General features: G+C 38.9%; 1 protein-coding gene and 1 pseudogene across 1 annotated transcript in view; one reads left to right on the forward strand and one right to left on the reverse strand.

Annotated features, from left to right (window-relative positions):
* STK32A (serine/threonine kinase 32A) overlaps nt 1–21,057 on the forward strand; it is a 166,246-nt gene that overhangs the window by 68,034 nt on the left and 77,155 nt on the right. The window contains exon 5 of the mRNA XM_020964198.2: nt 11,855–12,028. Within this exon, the coding sequence (XP_020819857.1) occupies nt 11,855–12,028 (174 nt within the window). The remainder of the gene's footprint in view (nt 1–11,854; nt 12,029–21,057) is intronic.
* LOC144455658 (chromobox protein homolog 1 pseudogene) lies at nt 530–1,089 on the reverse strand (annotated as a pseudogene).

Genomic DNA, 21,057 nt, shown 5'->3' on the forward strand with positions numbered 1-21,057 from the left:
GTTAAACTTCTGGACTTTGACTTCTCACCCATTTTAACAACAACAAAAAAATGACCCTATCTCTTCACCTTTCCCTTCCCCAACACCTCTAAATGATAACATCAGTAAGAGTCAAAGTTGACACAATGCTGTGGGATAAAAATGAAGAGTTAACAACACTATGTAGAAGATCTTAGAGAAGTTGTAGTCATTTTTTGGTCTCCCACACACTTAACTCTACAAGTTTTGCTCTTCAAGGAAGATTCTTTGCCACTCAGCAAAGTACAAAAAATCCCTGCCTAAATCACTTTCTCCCTCACTTGGCATGAGCATGCAAACTTATTCAGCCCAAAACTGTTTAATGTACTTGGGATGTCACAGGACACAAGCAAAGCACCAGATCCTTTGTCTAAGGACATCTCAAGCCAGCTCTGTGGCCTCAAAACAAACATAGCCTCTTCTCCCCTCATCTGTTTCAAATCCACTGACCCAGCAACCTAGAGGCTGGCTGAAGATAGAAGTAGTTCTGGTTACCACTCTAGTCCACTGGCTATTTCCAACTCAGCCTCTCCTCGTAGAAGCTAATGACCAGCTGGGGCCACTTGATATTGGCCTCTTTGGCAGGAACAAAGTCAGCTTTATCACTGTTTTTCCATTTCACCAACAACTTCAGCCCCCATCGGTTTTTTCAGCATCAATAATCTTCTCTGCCTCCAACTCTTGGGCCATATCCTGTGGCTTTTTGGACTTTTCTTGCTTGCTTTTCGATCTGCTCTCCTGTCTCGTGCCTCGGTTACGCAAGCTAGCTTTACTTCTGCCTTCCTTAGGTTCATCTGTCTCGTCAGCTATCTGGGATCTCAAGAACTCTTCAATGAGTTCAGAGCACTCTAGGTTCTCCACTGGTTCCCAGGAACTCTCTTTCTGCAAGTGGCCTTTCCACTTTACAAGGTACTGTACACGGCCCTTCACCAGTCGATGGTCAAGGATCTTTTCTGGCTCATATTCTTCTTTATCTTGCAGTTCTTCCACTTTCTTCTTAGTTTTCTTTTTTGCCATTGTCCCTAATAGGTTTTTGATATGAAAGCTGATTCTTGTCAGTCACACCAACATGCATTTATAAAGCACCTATGGCATACAGCAGTCTCCAAATGCAGAGCTGGACTGCCTCACCATCTGTTTCTTCCTTTTAAGCTCCCTTTCTTATGATCGATGATCAGACTCATTGTCCTACAAATTAAATGCAAGAAAAACAAAAAAAAATTAGTTGAGGATGCTGGTGGTTTGGGTTCAAGTCAAGGTTCTGCCATATCAGTTTCAGAGCTGGCCTTAAACCAAAAGGCTGAGACTCATCTAGTCGCGGCCCTGACACTTTCCCTGCCTTGTGATGTTGCTCAGAATAATTAGAATTTTTGAACCTTAGTTTCCTCATGTGTGAGATGGAGGTAACATTTATCCTGCCTACATCCCAACGTTGTCCGTAGGATAACAGGTTTAGAGCTAAAAGGGACCTCATCTAGTATAATCACCTCATTTTACAAATGAGGAAACAGAAGCCCAGGAAGACCATCTGACTTTGCCAGGATGAAGTAAGCTTCAGAGGTAGGAATTTGAACCCAGGACCTCCAACTCTTAAGGTTCCTCCGTACTATCATATGCTGCCTCTCAAGCAATTGCAAATGGCCAAATACTATACAAGTATTATCACGATAATAAGTCCTTTACCATCAGCAAACATAACAATCCATTTTTAACTACCACCCCATTCTGAAGTTAATCACTTTACTGCACTTGCTAGGCCTCCCATAGTTACCTTATGCAGATGGGCTCATCATACAAGTTCAAAATGCATATCTCCTCAGGGAAATGAAATTGTTCTTGTAAAAATCAGGCAATTAGACGTTGGTCCCTGAACACCAGTGGTCCCTTAAGCAGGTGTTATTGTAAGTGAAGGAGTTGATTAAAGGGACGAGTAACTTTTTTTCTTAGTTATATATCAGACATTAGGGTTTTTTTTTCACCTAGTCAAGCAGACAGAGACTTGACTGGGATGTTTTCTACAAATGCAAATCAAGGGTTAAAAACAGGCCTGGCTAGTGACTTAGATTCTAGTCTAAAGGCCTCATTCCCATCTCTTTGGACAGCAGATGAGCTGCTAACACAACCTAAACAGGCAGCTTATATGCATATGGAATGGTTGCTCCTCCTCAAGCCTGTTCCCCAGTTGGCTTTCTCTAATTATGATCAAGCTTGCAGCTGCAGAAACTACCTCTGGGTGTTTTCCACATCAGCTGTCTCCACCAGTATCAAGGGTCCACCTGGGCTTTCGGTAATTGAAGGAACAAGCAGCCTTGAATTGGAAGGGAAATCTGTGTTCATGGAATGGGCATGAATTGTGATCACAGTCACTGCAGTAGGCCACTGATATAGGAGAGGAAGTCTACAGGAAAAGCCAGGCAAAGTGCGTGTTTAACTGAAGCAAGCTCTACAATCCAAGCGTCCAGAAAACAGCAATATTACTTACACTTACTGTGTACTTGTCCCTTTGCTTGGTGCTGAGGATGCAAAGATAGACATGATATAAGCCCTACTGCCAAGGGGCTTTTAGCCTAATTAGTGGGAGAGGAAGGAGAAATATATAAAGAGCAAAAGAGAAATCTGGGTAATATGTAGAAGACATTTAAGGAGGAAGAAGTCATTTTTACCTGGGCAATCAGGAAGGGCTTCACAAAGGAGCTAGTAGATTGAGAAATCATAGATTCTTAGGTTAAGAAGGGACCTGCAACATTATCTAGTGAGTCCTCTTGCCTTATAAAATAACTGTCTTCAAGGCATCCCTAATAGGTGGGACTATCTTGGGATAATAGATTTAGATTTGGAAGGAATCTTAGAGATCACTGAATCCTCCCAAATTTTGTAAATGAGGAAACTGAGAGAAGTAAGGGATTTGCTCATGGTCACACAGCTAGTAATGTCAGAGACAGGATTAGAACCTAGCTTTCACCTAACTGCAAGATCAGTACTCTTTACACTACATGACACTGTCTCTTATCAAGAAAAATAATGTGTTTTTTAAACCACAAATCATTTAATGTTCCTGCATCTTAAATTTGCACATTTTAGAACCAGCTAATAAGAGAAAAGAGCTACCAGAATATCTCTAAAACAGGACCCCATAAATATTCTGGTAATATATGTGTGTATACGTATATGTGTATATACATGATGTATGTATATATGTATGTGTATGTATGTGTGTGTCATATATGTGTGTGTGTGCATGTATGTATTTTGCCTGACTCTTTATGACCCCTTTTGGGGTTTTCTTGGCAAAGACTACAGTGGTTTGCCATTTCCTTCTCCAGCTCACTATATAGATAAGAAACTGAGGCAAACATGGTTAAATGACTTGCCCAGGATCACACAGCTAGTGTCTCAGGATGCATTTGCACTCACAAAGAGTCTTACACACACACACACACACACACACACTCCTCCAGTTCTCAGAATTTCTGGTTTATTTTCTTGTCTCTTTCTATCCCAACCCTATTCAGTGCAAGGAACCTCTGATGGATGTCTGGGCGCCATGACATCCATATCACCATTGCCTTTGATGAGCTCAAGTCAGATGAAAGAAAAGCATATAGTCAACAGGTTGCGGTTTTTGAGGGTGGAGGCAGTTGCTACCCTAATGAATCAAAAAGATTTCCATCTGTGTCCAGGCACCATTTGGGGGAGACAGGGACCAGGTAGGACTTCCCAGAGAGCATGAACCCTTGCTTGCTGAAGACAGTGCTGGGAATTTGGAGTGAAGTTTATCTCTGCCCTGGAACTCTGAGGCCAGAGATCAGGGAAGACAAATTACCTTTCCAACAGAGGGTGTAGAAGGGGCAGAAAGCCAGTTGGACTTTCTGTCTTACCATGTGTCACTTTTTAGAGAAGGAGCCAGGCTGTGTAATTACTCAGCCTAGTCAAGGCCTGACTCACATCTCACCCTGGTCAAGACCTACTCTTCTACCATCTGAATCACAAGTAGCTGTCTCCAATCTCAGGAATGACCCAGATTGACCCTGCTTAGAGTGTATGTCTGAAACAGGTTGATGTGGTCCAAGGCCCATTTTTTTTAAAAAATCACATAAATTTTGCATTTACTTACATGGAGTGCTATTTGAGATAGCTTTTGAGTAAAAGTCCCTTTCACCATCAGAGTACATGCCTTGAAAGAAATTATTTTGTAATGTTTGTGACAATATGGTGTTACCTCTATTCCCTGTTTACTGGCTATAGCATTCCCAGAGGTAACTGCCTACTGAGATTATGCACAAAATAATAATAGGCAGATTTTCTCTAGAGAGGCCCTAATTAGAGACTCTGGCTCTGGACAAATTCAGTTGAAATAAGGTGGAGTAGTCTGCAGGTAGGGCTCAATAATGACCATCAAGATCTGAGTAGAGACAAGGCTGGAGGGCTGGGGAGGGGGGTGGAGGTAGGGAGAGATAGCAGTGAAGTGGGAGAAGTACAGGACCCTTGTGGCAGAAGCTTGGCCCTGGGAGAGAGGAGGAAACCTTGCGGTGTCTTCCTGGTTCACAGCTGGTGAGCTAGAGGCCTGGAGAAGGGAAGAAGAGATTCTGAGGTTCTGACTCTGGTTCACAGGGAGAATGATGGTGCTACCAACACAAAGTGGAAAGTTGGGTAGAGGGATAGGTTTAGTAGGGAAGGCAATCAGCTCAGTATTGAACAGTTTGAGTCTGAGCTGCCAGTGGGGCATGTAGGTAGAGATGTATATCTTAACTTTCACAAAGATATAGAATCCATGTAGCTTATTTGGTTGTAAGATGGGCTGTACTGTGTAACTGAGAAATCTAGGAAATAGAAAAACAAAGGGGCTCAGTTGTCATCGCCCTGTTTTATACATACCATGAGTCCTTCCACAATGTCAAAGTTGTCATGAATGACCTTGGCCAAGAGGACCAAACAGTTGGTTGTGCAGGAGACATTAGTGAGAAAGGAAATAAAAAGAGAAGTCAGAAACTCTTTTTCCTTCTGGGTGCTTGTCCAGATTTCATTGCTTTTTAAAATATTTATATATGGTCAGCAGGTACCATACAAAGTTCTTCCTTTGTTCCACATCACATCCTCTACATCTTTATATTGATTTGTATCTTTCATATTTGCTATTTCTTACTAGGAAATCATATTCCACTATATTCATATACCATAATTTATTGTCATTCCTTGATTTTTGCACACAAGGGAAGTTTCTAAGTTTTTTGCTATAATGAAAAAAGCCACAAAGAATATTTTTATACAAATAGCATTTCCCTCCTGTCAAAATAGTTCTTAGGATATAGCCCTGATAGGAGAATCATAAGACCAAAAGGTAAGAACAGCTTTGTGGCTTTTATCGAATAGTCCTAAATTGTTCTGGGAAAAGATTGTATCAGTTCACAGCCCCACCAGCACAGAATAGCCTGCTTATTTCTCCAAAAACCTGTCAGCATGAGGTTTCACCTTCTAACTACCTTTGCTAATAAGTAATTATTAATAAGTAATTCCTAGTAAGTAACACCTCAGAGTTGTATTAATATTTACTTTGTTCATTATAGAGTTTAAACAGTTCTCAGGTAAGTATTGATTTTTTTTTTCTTTCAAGAACTTCCAGGTCATATCCACTTATCTCTTGAAAAATGGATATTACTGTCCTGTAAATTTGTGACAATGTCTTGTAAATTCTGGATGTCATTTTTATCAGAAATATTTGTGGAAAAGATTTTTTCCCCAGGCTGCTTTACCCCCTTTTTATTCTAAATGACCAATTGCTCTTTGCTATACACAAACTTTATTTTCATATAACCAAATCCAGCTATTTTCTCATACATTTCCTTCTGTTTTTTTTGACAGATAAGTATTTTTCCTTAGCCCACAATTGTGATGGATTCCATTTTTCCTAAATGTTATTGCATTTCTTATATTTAGGCCATTTATCCACTTGGAATTTATTGCAGTATATGATCTAATCATTTCTTATACTATATGATTAGATATATATGTATGTTATATATATGATATCCTATTTCTTACCCAACTGCTATACAATTTTCTAAATTGTTGTTAACTGTCTAATGAATGGCTCCCCTCCCCAATGTTTTGTGATCTTGGAGATATCAAATACCAGCCTATTTTATACCTTTGGTTCTCCTGGATCAGTGGTGTCAAACTTAAATAGGGCTACTAAACCAGTACATAAGGATCCTATGGGACATATAATTTAGAAAACCACCAATTAACATTATCTGTGGGGGGTTTTGTATTTTTGTTTATTTTGTTAAATATTTCCCAACTCTATTTTAATCTGGTTCAGGCCACCTTAGTGTCGGTTTGATATCTGTCTTTTATTATTACCTTTAATATCTCAGTGTTCCAATTTCCTTTATTTATCTAGTACCAAATTATTATTCTCTTTAATACCTTTCTCATTCAAATGTATGCTCCTTGTGAGAAGGGATTGCTTTGTTATTCGTATCTGCATCTACAACACCTAAAACAATATACCAATAGGATACTATATGATTGATATTCCATTAAATCTATACTTTAAGTAGCATTGCCATCTTTATAATTATAATATGTCTATGAGATAATCACTCCAATTATTTAACTCTCCCTTTATTTCTGTTAAATTGTTATATTCTATCAAAATAATTTCCTTAATGGGATTTTTATAATTATTTTCTTTTTCTTCTGGGGGTTTTTGAAAACTATATAGAAATATTGATGATTTTTATAGGTTTCACAAAATCAGAATTTGAGAGTTGGAAGGGACCTTGCAAGCCAGCTAATCCAACCCATACAAAAAATGAGATCCTCCTGAGACAAACGTGACAAATGATTGTCTGGTCTCTGCTTGAAGACTTACAAATAGTATCAGTTCCTTCTGTCGGAGAGGTAGTATGACACCATGAATAGGATATTAGACCTGGAGTGAGGAAGAGAGAGATTCAAGTCCTCCAGCAGACATCTGTATAACTCTGGACATGTCACATAACCTACCTGTGCCTCAGTTTCTTCATCTATAAAATGAGGGGGGGAGATTTGACTTCCCTTCTAGCTCTAATCTTTAATACCTTGCTAATAACATTTATTATCTTGATTATTGGTTTTTGTGGAATCACTGGAGTTTTCTGAACATACTTTAATATCTCTATAGCAGATGTTTTAACCTTTTCTATGACTATGCCTATTCCTTATATTTGTTTTTCTTGTCTTATTGTACTAGCTAGCATTTCTTTTTTTTTAACTTTTTTTTTAAGGCAGTTGGGGTTAAGTGATTTGCCCAGGGTCACACAGCTAGTAAGTATCAAGTGTTTGGTCCATGGCCAGATTTGAACTCAGGTCCTCCTGACTTCAGGACCGGCGCTTTATCCACTGTGCCACCTAGCTGCCCCCAGCTAGCATTTCTTTAAAAAAAAAATGTAATAGTATTGTAGAGTACATAGTCCTGCCCTATTTTGTAATGGGAAAAATGTTTTTCCACTACACACATTGGTTTTACATATTTTTTATTGTGTTTAGGAAAAATCCTTCTATTCCTCTAGTTTTTAAAAATACAAGCTCTTTCCTATTAAAAATACAGGAAGCATAGGTGTTATATTTTAGCAAAGCTCTGTATGCATTGATATAATCATATGATTTTATATTGGGTTTTTTTCTTGAAGATGTGATGCATCAGTTTTTGAGTTGAACCCTATAAAGTTCAGATTTTCTGTGATAAAATGTGGAACCATCTCTAAAGACAACCATGCCACATCATCCTAGTTTATCTGAAATTTTGGAAGCCTCTGATAGAGTTGATCTTAGAAAATTCATTCAGCATCACGAGTAGAAATTCACCCCTGTTGCAATGAAAATGTCTAAATTCAGCCTCTTCACTTAAATGAAGATAAAGTGCATTTAAACATCCTCTTACTGGCTCTCTTGGGACCTCTTAGCACAAAAGCTGACATTTCCTTCAAGGCATCTGAGAACTTGCCATGAACACTCCTAGCTCATACTCTGGGAAATCTTGATTTCTCTTCCCGACATTTTAGCACATAGAATTATTTTTGCCTGTTATACTTCTCCACAAATCCCACTGAAACCCACTGACCAAGATCAAAATTAGCCTAGCATGTAAAGTAACCATCAGAGTGAAAACACCTACAGTTGGTGAAAGTATACTCATGAGGATAGAAGAAAATATTATTTATATCGCCCTCCCATGCCTACTGTTTACCAGGACTAACTTATAATGATCTAAATTTTAGTATCAGTCCAGAAATTTTTTTAGCATGTAAACCACACTGATCATTTAATTATTGTAATTATCTTCAGAAGGATCGAGATATCACAAAATAGCAATGCTTTCTTAAAGGGAAGCTGATCTTAAATAATATAGTTATTATGCATCGATATTCCCCTTTAGGGAAATAACACCACGGTGTGTGTTGCCCTTTTCACTCATGCCATCTCAAGTTTGTTGTTGAGTCATTTTCAGTAGCATCCAGCTCTTCTGACCTCAGACACTTACTAGCTGTGTTACCCTGGACTAGTCACTTAACCCTACATGCCTCAGTTTTCTCATCTGTAAATTGAACTGGAGAAAGAAAGGGCAAACCATTCCAGTATCTTTGCCAAGAAAAACCCAAATGGAGTCACAAAGAGTTAGACACAACTGACATTGTTAGTTAGACAACAGCAATGCATCTTAATATTACAGGAAGAAGCTGAAACTGATCAGTGTTCAAGTATCCCTCCACAGGGAATGCCAACATTGTAAAAGTGGGGATAGTCTAGACTGTAATTCAGGCGCTCTTAACCTTTTTTGTCACATACCTCTTGGCAGTCTGGAGAAGCCTGTGGATTCCTCATAAAATGCATTGGATTGCAAAGGAAACCAAATGTTAGTTTAAAAAAAAAAGAAGTGGGGGGCAGCTAGGTGGCACAGTGGATATAGCACCACCCATGGAATCAGGAGGATCTGAGTTCAAATCCAGCCTGAGGCACTTAACACTTACTAGCTGTGTGACCCTGGGCAAGTCACTTAACCCTAGTTGCTTCACCAAAAAGTAACTGAATAAATAAAATAAAAGCAAAAAGTGAATATTTTCTCACCCAAGTTCATGGACTCCATTGAAATCTACTTGTTGATCCCTTGGGAGTCCATGGACCTGAGGCTAAGAACCTCTCTATTGGATAATTTTCAAGGATCCTTCCATTTTAAGATTCCTGGATTCAGAATTATCCCCAGCTAACCTCCACAGAAATAGACTCATAGGGACATCTTGGGAGAAATGAGTACTAATGACTTTGTCATTATATCAACATAGTGTAGTAGCCATCTTTAAGGATGATGTGTTATTAATAATAATAGTACTTATATGTGCTTTAATGTTTTGTTGTGAGGATAAAATTAGATAATAATTGTAAAGTGCTTAGCACAGTCCTGACACATAGTAAGCACTATATAAATGTTAGCTATTATTTATCTCAGTTTATTCTCACAACAACCCTAGGAGATAGATGCTATGATTCCTGTTTTATAGAAGAGGAGGCTGAGGCAGATAGAAGTTAAAATAGCTTGTCTAGGGTCACAATGGTAGTGTCTATACTAGATTTGAACTCAATTTTTCCTGATTCCAAATCCAGTGTCCTAGTCCACTACCATATGGATCTACGATCTAATTAACATGAGCACTTTAACTGTTTAGACCATTTCTCACCTGTGCCTTCTCATCCTGTTTAATTCTAGTCCATGTCTTTCCTCAGAGTAGATCTCCCCAGAACTCTGAAGGCCTGAGCTCTTTTAATGAATTAATATTTATAAAGTATCTTGCAAATCTTAAAGTACTATGTAAATGCTCCTATTGTTGTTGTAGTATTTTTATGGACACTAGTGGTATTTTCCCTCTCTTGCTACACAACCACTCTACCACCTTTTCCCAGTATTTATCAGACTTTTTACTACTTCTCCCATATAATCATTGATAATATACTACACTACCTATACCCTCCATGTATCTTAAAACAATGTACTTGTCTTTTGAATTTCCACTATTCTTCATCCTATATCAGCCTAAACCACTATACACTGTATCCAGAATTGATATTGTTAGAGACCCTGACAAGAAATAAATAAAGCAAGATAGGTTCTTTAACTTACATAGCTGTAGAAATGGGGGAATTAGCAGGTCTGCAGAAATAGTTAAATAGAAGACAAAGAGATCTCCTTTTTTATTTACCAAGGGGCATAGTGGATAAAGAATATGATCCTGGAAAATGAATGTATGTTCATTTTAATAGGGTTGCATTATGTCTGAATGTTTGGCTGGGAATATTTAACAAAATAAATAAAAATACAGTAGAACATAGACAATGCTAATATATGGTTTTCCAAGTCAATCTGTGGCCCACAGGGATCATTATGGATGGCTAGTGGCTCCTGTTTCTATCTGACACCACCGATCTAGATACATATTCCTTAGCCAATATATGAATTATTTTTCTAGAGAAATAAAAATAACTATAGCAGTAGGACTTTTTTTATAAATACGATATGATGAATACATATTTGAATCAGAAAACAGGTTCAAATTCCATCTCTTGCTCAATGCCTGGGTGACCCAGGGCACTCACTTGACCTCTCATCTCTCAGTTGACTCATCTGCAAAATGAGGGGGTTGAAAGATACAGCCTCTAAGTTCCCTTCCGCTCCTGAATCCATGAGTTCGTGAATATCTCTTGTATGAGCCGAGGCCAGTCCTTTGGAAACAAAGATTACTTCATACCATGTTATCTGAGTTTAAAGGACATAGCTTGCCTTTCTGTTAACAACCAACAAACTAGCCTTTTTTTCAAGAAGTAAATTGTGCATAAAGATTTTGGAGGGAAATGTGTGCTAGATCAAAAGTGATGAAATAAATTTAACTTTTTTAAAAACCAAAGATTACATGTTGGAAAAGTGGTATAAACAGCCCAGCAAACTGTGCTGCATTCTCATTGTTTAATTCCTTAATATTTAGCGTTTTATGATGCTTTCACAATAATTATAAGAAAGCAGTATGGTTTAATGAAAAGGATACCGGATTTGTATTAGGAATCTTAGGATCACCTTATCATAGATTTAGAGTTGCAAGGGATCTTTAACACATACTCTTTTCCCCCATTTGACAGCTGAGAAAATGAGAGAAGCTAAGTGACTTATCATAACCAGGTTATACAGGTAGCAGTAAAGATTTGAACTCAGATCCTCCTATTCCAAAAATCCCTCACTCTTTCCACTGTATCATATTGCCTCCTGAAATTATAGGTCAGTTGTGGGCATGACTTTAACAAGGCATTTAATCTTTTGGGGTTTTAGTTTCCTCATCTCTGAAATTAAGAGGTTGGACTAAATAACCTTTGAGCTCTAAATATAGGATGCTATAAACTCCAAAATGGGAAAATTGCATTAGATGATCTCTAAGGTTTCCTTCAACTTTAAATCCTATTTTCTCAGATGCAGCTCACCGTTAACCTTTCGGTTATGGCTAAATTTGACTGCCCCCATTTTACAGGTGAGGAAACTGAGGCGCAAAGAGGTTAAGTGACTTGCAGTCACATAGCTGGTGACAACGCCAGAAATGGAAGCCAGATGTCTCCATTCGATAACCAGATAATGCAGTCCCTAACAGAATAAAATGTATGTGATACTACATAGTCCATGATGAAAACCTTCCATCCAAACTGTTCTAATCCTTCCAGGATATGTTTTGAATGGCATTACTAATGCCATTGAACAATCGGCTACTTAGTGATTTGTGAAGTCATTTAACTTACGTCCATGGGGTGTGTGCTGTTTTAGGTACTCCTTCCAAGATGAGGAGGACATGTTCATGGTGGTAGATCTCCTACTGGGTGGTGATCTGCGTTATCACCTGCAGCAAAATGTCCGCTTCCAAGAAGACACAGTGAAACTCTTCATCTGTGAGCTCTCCATGGCACTGGACTACCTCCAGAATCAACGCATCATCCATAGGTCAGTTGTGGGCATGGGTTTGGGGACTTATTTCAGGAAGGTGACATTCAGAGTTAGGAGGATCTGAGTATTGAGTTTGAACATCTATTAAGAGGCCATAGGATACCTGATGTTGGTGAGATACTACACCAAACTTAGCAATCCTGTTATCCTAGATGGCTTTCTACTAGGGCTTAGCAATATCAATAAATGCCACTGGCAGGCCTAAGGAACAGAGGAAGAAGTAAAGAAAGGAAGAAAGGGAAAGAAAATATAGACTGGAAAAAGGAAAGGGCATTCTTTAAAAAAAAAAAAAGGAAACCAGGGGCTGGTAGGTGGTGCAGTGGATGGAGCTCCAGTCTTGGAGTAAGGAGGATCTGAGTTCAAATCCATCCTCATACACTTGACACTTAACTAGCTGTGTGACCTTGGGCAAGTCACTTAACCCCAATTGCCTAACTAAAAAAAAAATATCCTGGATCTCATTTTGGGGCAGCTAGGTGGTGCAGTGGATAGAGCACCTGCCCTGAAGTCAGGAGGACCTGAGTTCAAATGCGACCTCAGACCAAACACTTGACACTTACTAGCTGTGTGACCCTGGGCAAATCACTTAACCCCAATTGCCTAAAAAAAAAAAGATACCACTTAAAATTATTCTAAAATTAAAGTATAGTCAGCATTTCATTTTTATAAAAGAGACAGAGATAGAGAAATAGGGGAGAAGGATATGGGGGGAGAGAGAGAAATTTATAAAGTTTTACAAAATACATTTTCAAGTTTTTGGAAAACAGATTAATCTGTATTTCATTTTGATAAAGAAGAAAGAATAAAGGAAGGGGACAAGGGGGGAAAGAAACTGTTAAGTTTTAAAAATACAATTAATGAGTTATTCTAAAACAGGAGAGTTTAATGTGTTTTTTATATTGATACAGGGAAAGGGGTAGAGAGAGAGGACAAAGGAGGAAAGAAGAATGAAGAGGTTTGTAAGTCAAGGAGGGGTAGAATGCTATCAGTGCTCTGAAGTGGCTACTTAAGTTAATCACTCATGCTTTATGCTACACAAATAAGCACAGGACAGGCAAGTCACATACAGATCCCAAACCAGTGTAGACAAGAAATAGTCTATTAAGCAGAATTAGCTAAAGATCTAATAATGACTCATTTATCTAGTGCTTTACCTATGTTCTCACTTGATCCTTACAACAGGCTGATGGGGTAGGGCACACAATTATCATTATGCCCATTTTGCAGATGAAGAACCTAGAGATCTGAGAGACTCGGTTACCTCACCGCTACTGAGTTCTGAAACAGAATTCTCACTCCCTTCTCAGCCTGACTGCAGAGCCAGTACCACACACGGCTTCCCCTAGAAAGTACTGAAATGAGTACATCATGTTGGGAAACACGAGTAGCTACATTGTTTCGTAAGGGACGTCCACAAACATGATGCCTTTGCTTTGATCATCTAGCATTTGATTGAACAGCGTTGAAGTACAATTTCTTTATCTCTTATGGTCGCCCAGTTTTTCCTTTTAAACAATTGTAAAACTGTGGTTTGACTACTTAAATAAAGTCAACAAAGGGCCCAGAATACTTAAATGATTACATATTATCATTCGAGACCACACTAATTTTATTCCGGTATAGAAAACCCCAGCCCTAAGAAATGGAGGCTTGCGCATTTGCTAAGCTAATCGATAGCAAAATGGGATTGAGAAAAGGCAACACTGTTATTTCTCACAACAACCCTGTGAAGTAGTTGAGGTGTTATAATACTCATATGATAGGTGGAGGAAACTGAGGCAGATAGGAGATTAAATAATTTGCCCACAATCACACAGGTACTGAGTGGCTGAGGCAGTTCTCAAACCCAGGCCAGACTCTCTCTCTAACCGATCCTCTTTCCACTAGTCTTCATTACTTTTCACCTTGGGGAATAGGAACTTTCATGCCTGGTATTATCACAATAGCTAGATAAGCCCCCTGATACTAACATCACCTTAAACCTGACCTCTTATTCTGGCTATGATTCTTCTGAATAGCAGTTGCTGGTTGAAAAACATTCTTTTTGTCAGGAAGGTCCTTTTAATCTCATAGAATTTGCCCCCACTGTCTTTTCTCTTATTCATCATCCCAAGAAAATTGCCAACTACCTTCTGGTGTTTTGGTTGCTGACAATGTAGAAATCGGGAAGACAAGTCATTATGTGAAGCTGGCAGTGCCTCAAAACACCTTTTAAATCTTTTTTTTTTCCTTTTCTTTGTAACACAGAACCTATTTTCATTTAAGTTCCATGTACATTCTCTCTTTCTTTCTCTGTCTCTTTCTCTCTGTCTCTCTTTCTCTCTCTGTATATATATATACATGCATACACCTACACAGATACACACATATATATGTACGTATATACATACACATCTATGTATACATGTATCATGTATGTATGTCCCTGACTTGGTTCTGTCCTTTTTTATCCCCCATCCTTCATACACCTCTGATCCTTTAACCCAGGCTGCTAATGGGTCAGAATGAGAGCCCAGTCCCAAGCTTTTGCACTGGCTGTCCCCCACCACTGGAGTACTCTGCCCTGTCACCTTTGTTTCCTAATTTCACTGGCTTCCTTTAAGGCTCAGCTCAAATCCCACCTTCTACAGGAGGCCTTTCCCGGTGCCTTACCTTCATCTACACTGTGTATATCTTGCATATACCTAGTTACTCACACGGTCTGTCCCTCCTTACAATGTAAACTTTTTGAGGGAAGGGACTGTGTTTGCCTTTCTTTATATGTATGGCTCTTATCAAAGTGCCTGACTTAATACTTGTTGACTGCAGAAACAAAGGAGTGAGTAATAGTTGGCGTTTTAAATCTTCATCCCTTCTCCATCCTTCATTTTATCAAAACTGTTGCTAATTTCCAACCCATTTGTATTGAACTTTCTTACAATGAAATAGTTCATGTCATTGGCTTGTGTGAGCAGACCTTTCTGCTAGGAACTATGGGGCAGGCGTGAAGAAAGGGGCCTGTCTATGGCCCCTGTCCTCAAGGAGCTTATGATACAGTACAGTAAGAGTAGGTTCCATTATCTGAGGTTGTGTATTTAATAAGTTGATCTGGGTTCTAGTTCCAGCTTTGCCACTGACAAAATTTCTCAGCATTTTATTTTGATCATCTGTGAAATGTAAGGGTTGATCCCCTCAAAGTCCTCATCTAGTTCTAAATCCTATCAGTTATATGTGGGAGAAAAGTTAAATGGATTGAAAAGAATATAGGGCCCACTAAACTGTACATAAGGATGCCTGTGGGTCACATATTGACTTGGAAAACCACACGTGTCATATATTTCTTTTTTTTAATTAATAAATCTACCCACTAAAATCAGATAGAAACTATGTTTTAATCTGCTTCTGGCTGCACTCCCAAGTGTTGTGAGCTGCCTGTTTGACACCTCTGCTATAAGGGTTCTGAAAAGAAAGAGATCAATTATGATTGAAGCAGTAGTAAAAGTGGCATGTCTTAGTAGAAAGAGGTTTGAGAATCAAAAGGCTTGGGATCTCATCCCATTTCTGCTGCTTACTGGGTGTATGCCCCTGGTCCTCTAATTTTATTTCTTTGGAACTCAGTTTTCTCATCTCGCAAAGTGGCAAAGTTGGAATAGATGTTCTCTAAAGTCCCTTCAAGCTTTAATAGCCTCTATTATATGTAAGTTAAACTCATTACAAGAGCGTCCCTCAAATCCATATCTTCCTTTCTTTAGTCTTTCTGCGGGCCGTGGTGAAGGGTAATGACTAATAAGTTCTGAATTTTTTCTGTTCTGTATTATTGTGAGATTCTTGTTCTTGCTTCTTGCTTCAGGATGTCCATTGAGTCAAAGCATTTCAAGGTTGGTCTTCAGTGAGTGTTGAGGAACGGCATGAATTTGCAATGTTTCCACCCGGACTTTCCTTTTTTTCTACTTTAATTCAGCGAATGCAGATGAAAATTTTAGAAAAAGTGTTTATTTGCTTTCACACACACACACACACACACACACACAACCCAACCCTTAAGAATCACAAAACGAATTACAATCAGTCCCTTGACAATACTCTTGCCTGATACGCAGATCACAGTGATCTCTCTGAAGAATGATTTTGGGGAAAACTAATTACCACCGTTAAACACTAATGGACAAATGTCTATTAGTGTCTTCATGTCCAATTTTGAGGAAACTCAATAAGTAATTTGGGTATATGGGATAAACTGTCAAACATTGTTAAGTGATGAGTCATCTTGTATCAAAGACACATCTCAATAGATGTTGGATACTTTCTTCCTCTCCAAGATACACTAGACACTAATAAAGTTTTAACTTTTTTTTCAATTCTTGTATGAACAATAAAATTTTATTAGGCAATTTATGCAAATAATTATAACAGTTGGCAACACTGTAGAAAGTTCATTTGAAATTGAAGCAAAAAATAAAAGGAATAGAACTGGGAAGTTTGAAGAAATAGAGTTAGTAACTTTAAAAAAAGAGTTTTCTGCCTTTTATATCACCCTTTTCTTCTGTGCAGCAATGAGATTGTGCTCATGGTGTTGTCACATTAACTCTGTCTAGGTTTTCTGAATGACACAAATAATGCCTCCTTCTGAGTGAGAAAAGAAATCGACCTCCGTCCTCTTCTCTACAACTTACCAATGCCAATGCAAATTGGCCTCTTCTCTGGAACTTATAGTCTTAGAGAATTGCTTAGAGCACTGAGAGGTTGAGTGTGTGGACTTGGTTGTCTAGAAAGACTCTTTATTGTTGCAGGATTAGCAAATTAATTAACTGGGATCTAATTTGTTATGATGACAGATGATTATTTGTTAGCTTAAGATAAAGCACTCTATATTCTTCCCCTTCCCCTCTTTGGATATTTGGTTCCCTTATTTTGCCCAGGCTAGAAGTGAACAGCCACTCCCAGGCCAAGCCCTACTACTGATTGGCACAGAAGCTTTGGTAGCCTGGTGACCCTCTACTCGTAGGGTCACATGAACTTAGGTCTTCTTGGCTTAAAGTCCAGTGCTTTATATACTATGCCATACTGCCTTGGCAGTGGAGAGTAAGCAAAATTGTGAAGCCAGTGAAATGTGTCATTTTGAATGTTCCACTCACTATCACTATTTGGTCACCTTCCACATTCCCTTATGCCAGGGTCCTCTTGCTAGCCCCTTTCTGAAGTACTATCTAAAGCACAATGGACTTGTCTAGACTTTTTCCATTCACACCAATAAAATCCAGCATAACTATCCCATTGCCCCATTGTCTTACATTTGAAATTGATTTGGGATTTGAAATTTGAAATTGAGATGGACTTGTATTTGAAAACAGTCTTCAAAGACTTCCCCCAAGGAAGTTGCCTTGGGGGAAATGTGAGTATTTCAAGCCCTGTGTCAGGCCAGCATTTCTATATGCCATAAAAAAATTTTTTTTTTTTGAGCTGCCCTTTCTGGGGCATAATTTTATTCTTCCTATTCTTTGCACACATGAGGCTAACCCTAGTGGAGAATAAAGCAGATGACTTCTAGCATAGAAAGAACATAGCTACATCATTTTCCCCATTTTTACTGTTTGTGGTCCTATCCCCTAAGACATCTACCTGCTGTGCTGAAGTTATATGCAGCAAAAAGCTAAACAGAGATGAGATGATGTCATCTGCTGCACAACTATTCACAGATTCATTCATCAGGATCACATTTAGACTTTGTTGTCAACTCAGAATCTTCTTCCCATTCAACTGAGGTCACTTTTTGTTGTTGTTACAGTCGTTTCTGCCTGTCAGTGAGAATTTCTGTGCTGAAGCTTCACCAGGCAGGTCTATGAATGAATTCTATGTTCTTGAATTTCTAACCAATACATCTTCTTTTAAAAAATAACAAATTAATAATTCTTGAGAATGCCCAGTGCCTCTAATCCCTGCTACTGAGGAGGCTAAGTCTTGGGGGATTGCTTGAGCTCTTTCTAGGGTTTTGAGTTTCAGTAGTACTAAAGTCAGTCAAATTTCCATACTAGGTCTGACACCAATGTGGTGAGCCCCCAGAAGCAGAGAGCCAGGAGGCTGCCAAAGCCTCTGTGCCAATCAGCAGTGGAGCTGGCTCTGAGAATGGCTGCTGCATTTCCAGCCTGGACAAATTAAGGAGACACAATCTCCAAAGTGGGAAGAGGGAGAATATACAGTGCCTTACCTTAAGCTTGTATCTTAAACAAATAATCATCTATCATCATAAAATAACTAATTAGGTCCCAGTTAGCTAATTTGCTAATCCTGGAAAAATAGTCTTTCTAGACATCTGAGTTCTCCATTTACCTTTTTTAAAAATTGAAAGTTTAACTATTGTTGATGATGCTTGTGTTCACTTTTTATACTTTTTCTATTTTCTGCTTTACCGTTAGACTTTCAGCTGACAATACTTGCCATCATTAGTGTGACTGATAAGTCTAATCCCACTTCCATATGTCAGCCCTTCAAGACTTCAAGTCAGACAGTAATTACGTTCCTCCTAAGTTTTCTCTTTTTCTAGGCTAGACAGCCCATTCCATCCCATTCAATCCAATCCAACCCACGTTTATTAAGCACTTGCTATGTGCAAGGTACTGAGGATACAAAGACAAAATGAAAAATAGCCCCTACCCTCAAAGGTTCTATTCTTGAGAAGGGGAAAAGAATGTAAAAAAGATATTTGTAAACACTCTGATTTGAGGTGGAAGGATGCACTAACATCTAGGGGGAATCAGAAAACAGACCTTGCAGGAGGTGGCACCCAAGCGGAAACTTTAATGGAGCTAGAAGTTCTAAGAGGCTGAGGGGAGGAGAGCATGTCTTCCAAACATTTGAGATAGCCTGGGGAAGGGCTCAGAGGCAGAAGGTGGAATGAGGAATTTAGGCAATAACATGTAGGTCAGTTTGGCTGAAATAGAAAGCTCATGACAGGAAACAGTGTCTAGACTGTGACGGGTTTTAAATGCCAACCTGAGATGTTTGCATTTTATGCTAGAATATCTTTAGGACTCCTGAAGATTCTAGAGCTTTATTTTGGTGGCTGTGTGGAGGAGGGATCGGAGAGGAGAGAGATTGAAAGTCAGCTCTCCAGTTAATTAGGAGGCTTCTGGACAGAGTGGAAAACCTGAGTCTGAGTTCTTCCTCAAGCACTTATGTGCTGTATAATCAGGGGCACATCATTTAGCTACTCTTCTTCTGTTTCTTCATCTGAAAAATGAAGCTAATAATAATAATGAAGTAGCTACTTCACAAGGTTGGTTTGAGGATCAAAGGAGATATTTACTAAGCAATTTATAAACCCAAAAGAGCTAGATCAAGTTAGAAATTATTATTATTATCCAGGTGAGAGGTAATAAGGATGTGAACTAGGGTGGTAGCCATGTGAGTGAAGAGAAGACCACAGATGCAAGACACATTGTGGAGATAGCATCCAGGCTTGAGAGCTGATGAGAGATGCTGAGACTGGGAATGAAGGGAAAGGAAGAGTTGAGAATGACTCCAAGGCTGCAGACCTCAGTGGCAGGAAGAAAAATGATGCCCTAATCAGAAAGAAGAAGGTTTACCGTGACTTTAATTGATCTTCAAGAGGCATAATCTTCAGACTCCTCACCTTCCTAAATGACTTATGGAGAGTCTTAGTAGCCACCTTTGAGTATCAGAAGAGGGATTAGCTTTGCCTTGCTTCCCTTCCTCCCCAGGAGCAATAGATAAAGGCCACAAAGAGGCAGATATAGGCTCATCTTAAGAATAAGTTCCTATCAGAGCTATCCAAAAGTAGAAGCAGATGTCTTGGGAGAGAGTGAGTTCCCCATAATTAGAGATCTACAAAGCATCAGTAAGTCAACTTGCATTTCTATGAGGCTTCGTACCAGGTACTATGCTAGGTACAAAGACTGGATGACCATGTGTCAAGGCTGTTGTAGGATGTTCTCCTATTAGCCATTGGCTGGACTGTATGCTCCTCCAAAATCCTTACAACACTAATATGTGATTATCGTATGTGTAGTGTCTGGGAATTAAAAGTGCCAAAATGTTGATCTTTTATCTGATTGCATAAACTGTGTTTGATCCACTGTCCTGCTAAATTGGATATTCTCCCTTCAAAAAAAATGTGTGAATAACCCTTCCTGTTTATCATTCCAGGAAAACATTTTCTTCTGGTAATTTTTTTTTTAGGTTTTTGTGTCTTTTCCTTTTGTTTTGGTAAATCTTCCTTTCTATAAGTGGATCATAGACCTGGAAAATTTTCTCTCTCCAATTTCTGTACCCAAAAGGGGCTATGTTACACTAGGAGACAAAATGTTAGGTAATAATGAGGGTATTAGGTTGATGTATTCCCATTCTGCACCTGCTCTTGAGCTGCTAAATAACGAATGAGTATAAATTACACCTCTGAAAAGAAAAATCAGCCTTCTCTGTATTATGCATCAAGTCTTTTTTTTTTTTGGGTCGAAACATCCATTTTCACCCAAGGCTACCTGCACTTTTAAGCCCAGGAGTCAGTGCAGGTTAACTTAACTAGGTCATCCTGTTCTTTAAATTATTATGGTAAGAATGGGAGGTTTGGTAGACGTAAAGACTTTTAACTATTTGAAATAAAATCTCATCTACTAGTAGAAGGCCGCATGGTACAGTGAAAAGACAGGTGGGTGTGGTTTAAATCTTGGCTCTGTATATCCTACCTGTGTGATCTTGAGGAAGGCAGTTAGCTTTTCTGAGCCTTGGTTTCTTCACCTGTAAAATGAGGGGATTAGATTAGATGACATATAACATCCCTGAGAGAGAGAGAGAGAGAGAGAGAGAGAGAGAGAGAGAGAGAGCGAGAGCGAAGCACACTGGAGAGGCAGTCTAGGAAAGTGAATGGGGCATTGGACTTGGAGTCAGAAAAACCTGGCTGTAAATCTGGAGGCAGCTAGGTGATGCAGTGGACAGAGCCCTGGGCCTGGAATTAGGAAGACCTGAGTTCAAATTGAGCCTCAGACTTTCCTAGCTGGACAAATCACTTAACTTCTGTCTGCCTTAGTTTC

The sequence above is a fragment of the Phascolarctos cinereus genome, unplaced genomic scaffold (assembly GCF_003287225.1).
Source record: "Phascolarctos cinereus isolate Bilbo 61053 unplaced genomic scaffold, phaCin_HiC Scaffold_2;HRSCAF=192, whole genome shotgun sequence".
Taxonomy (NCBI): domain Eukaryota; kingdom Metazoa; phylum Chordata; class Mammalia; order Diprotodontia; family Phascolarctidae; genus Phascolarctos; species Phascolarctos cinereus.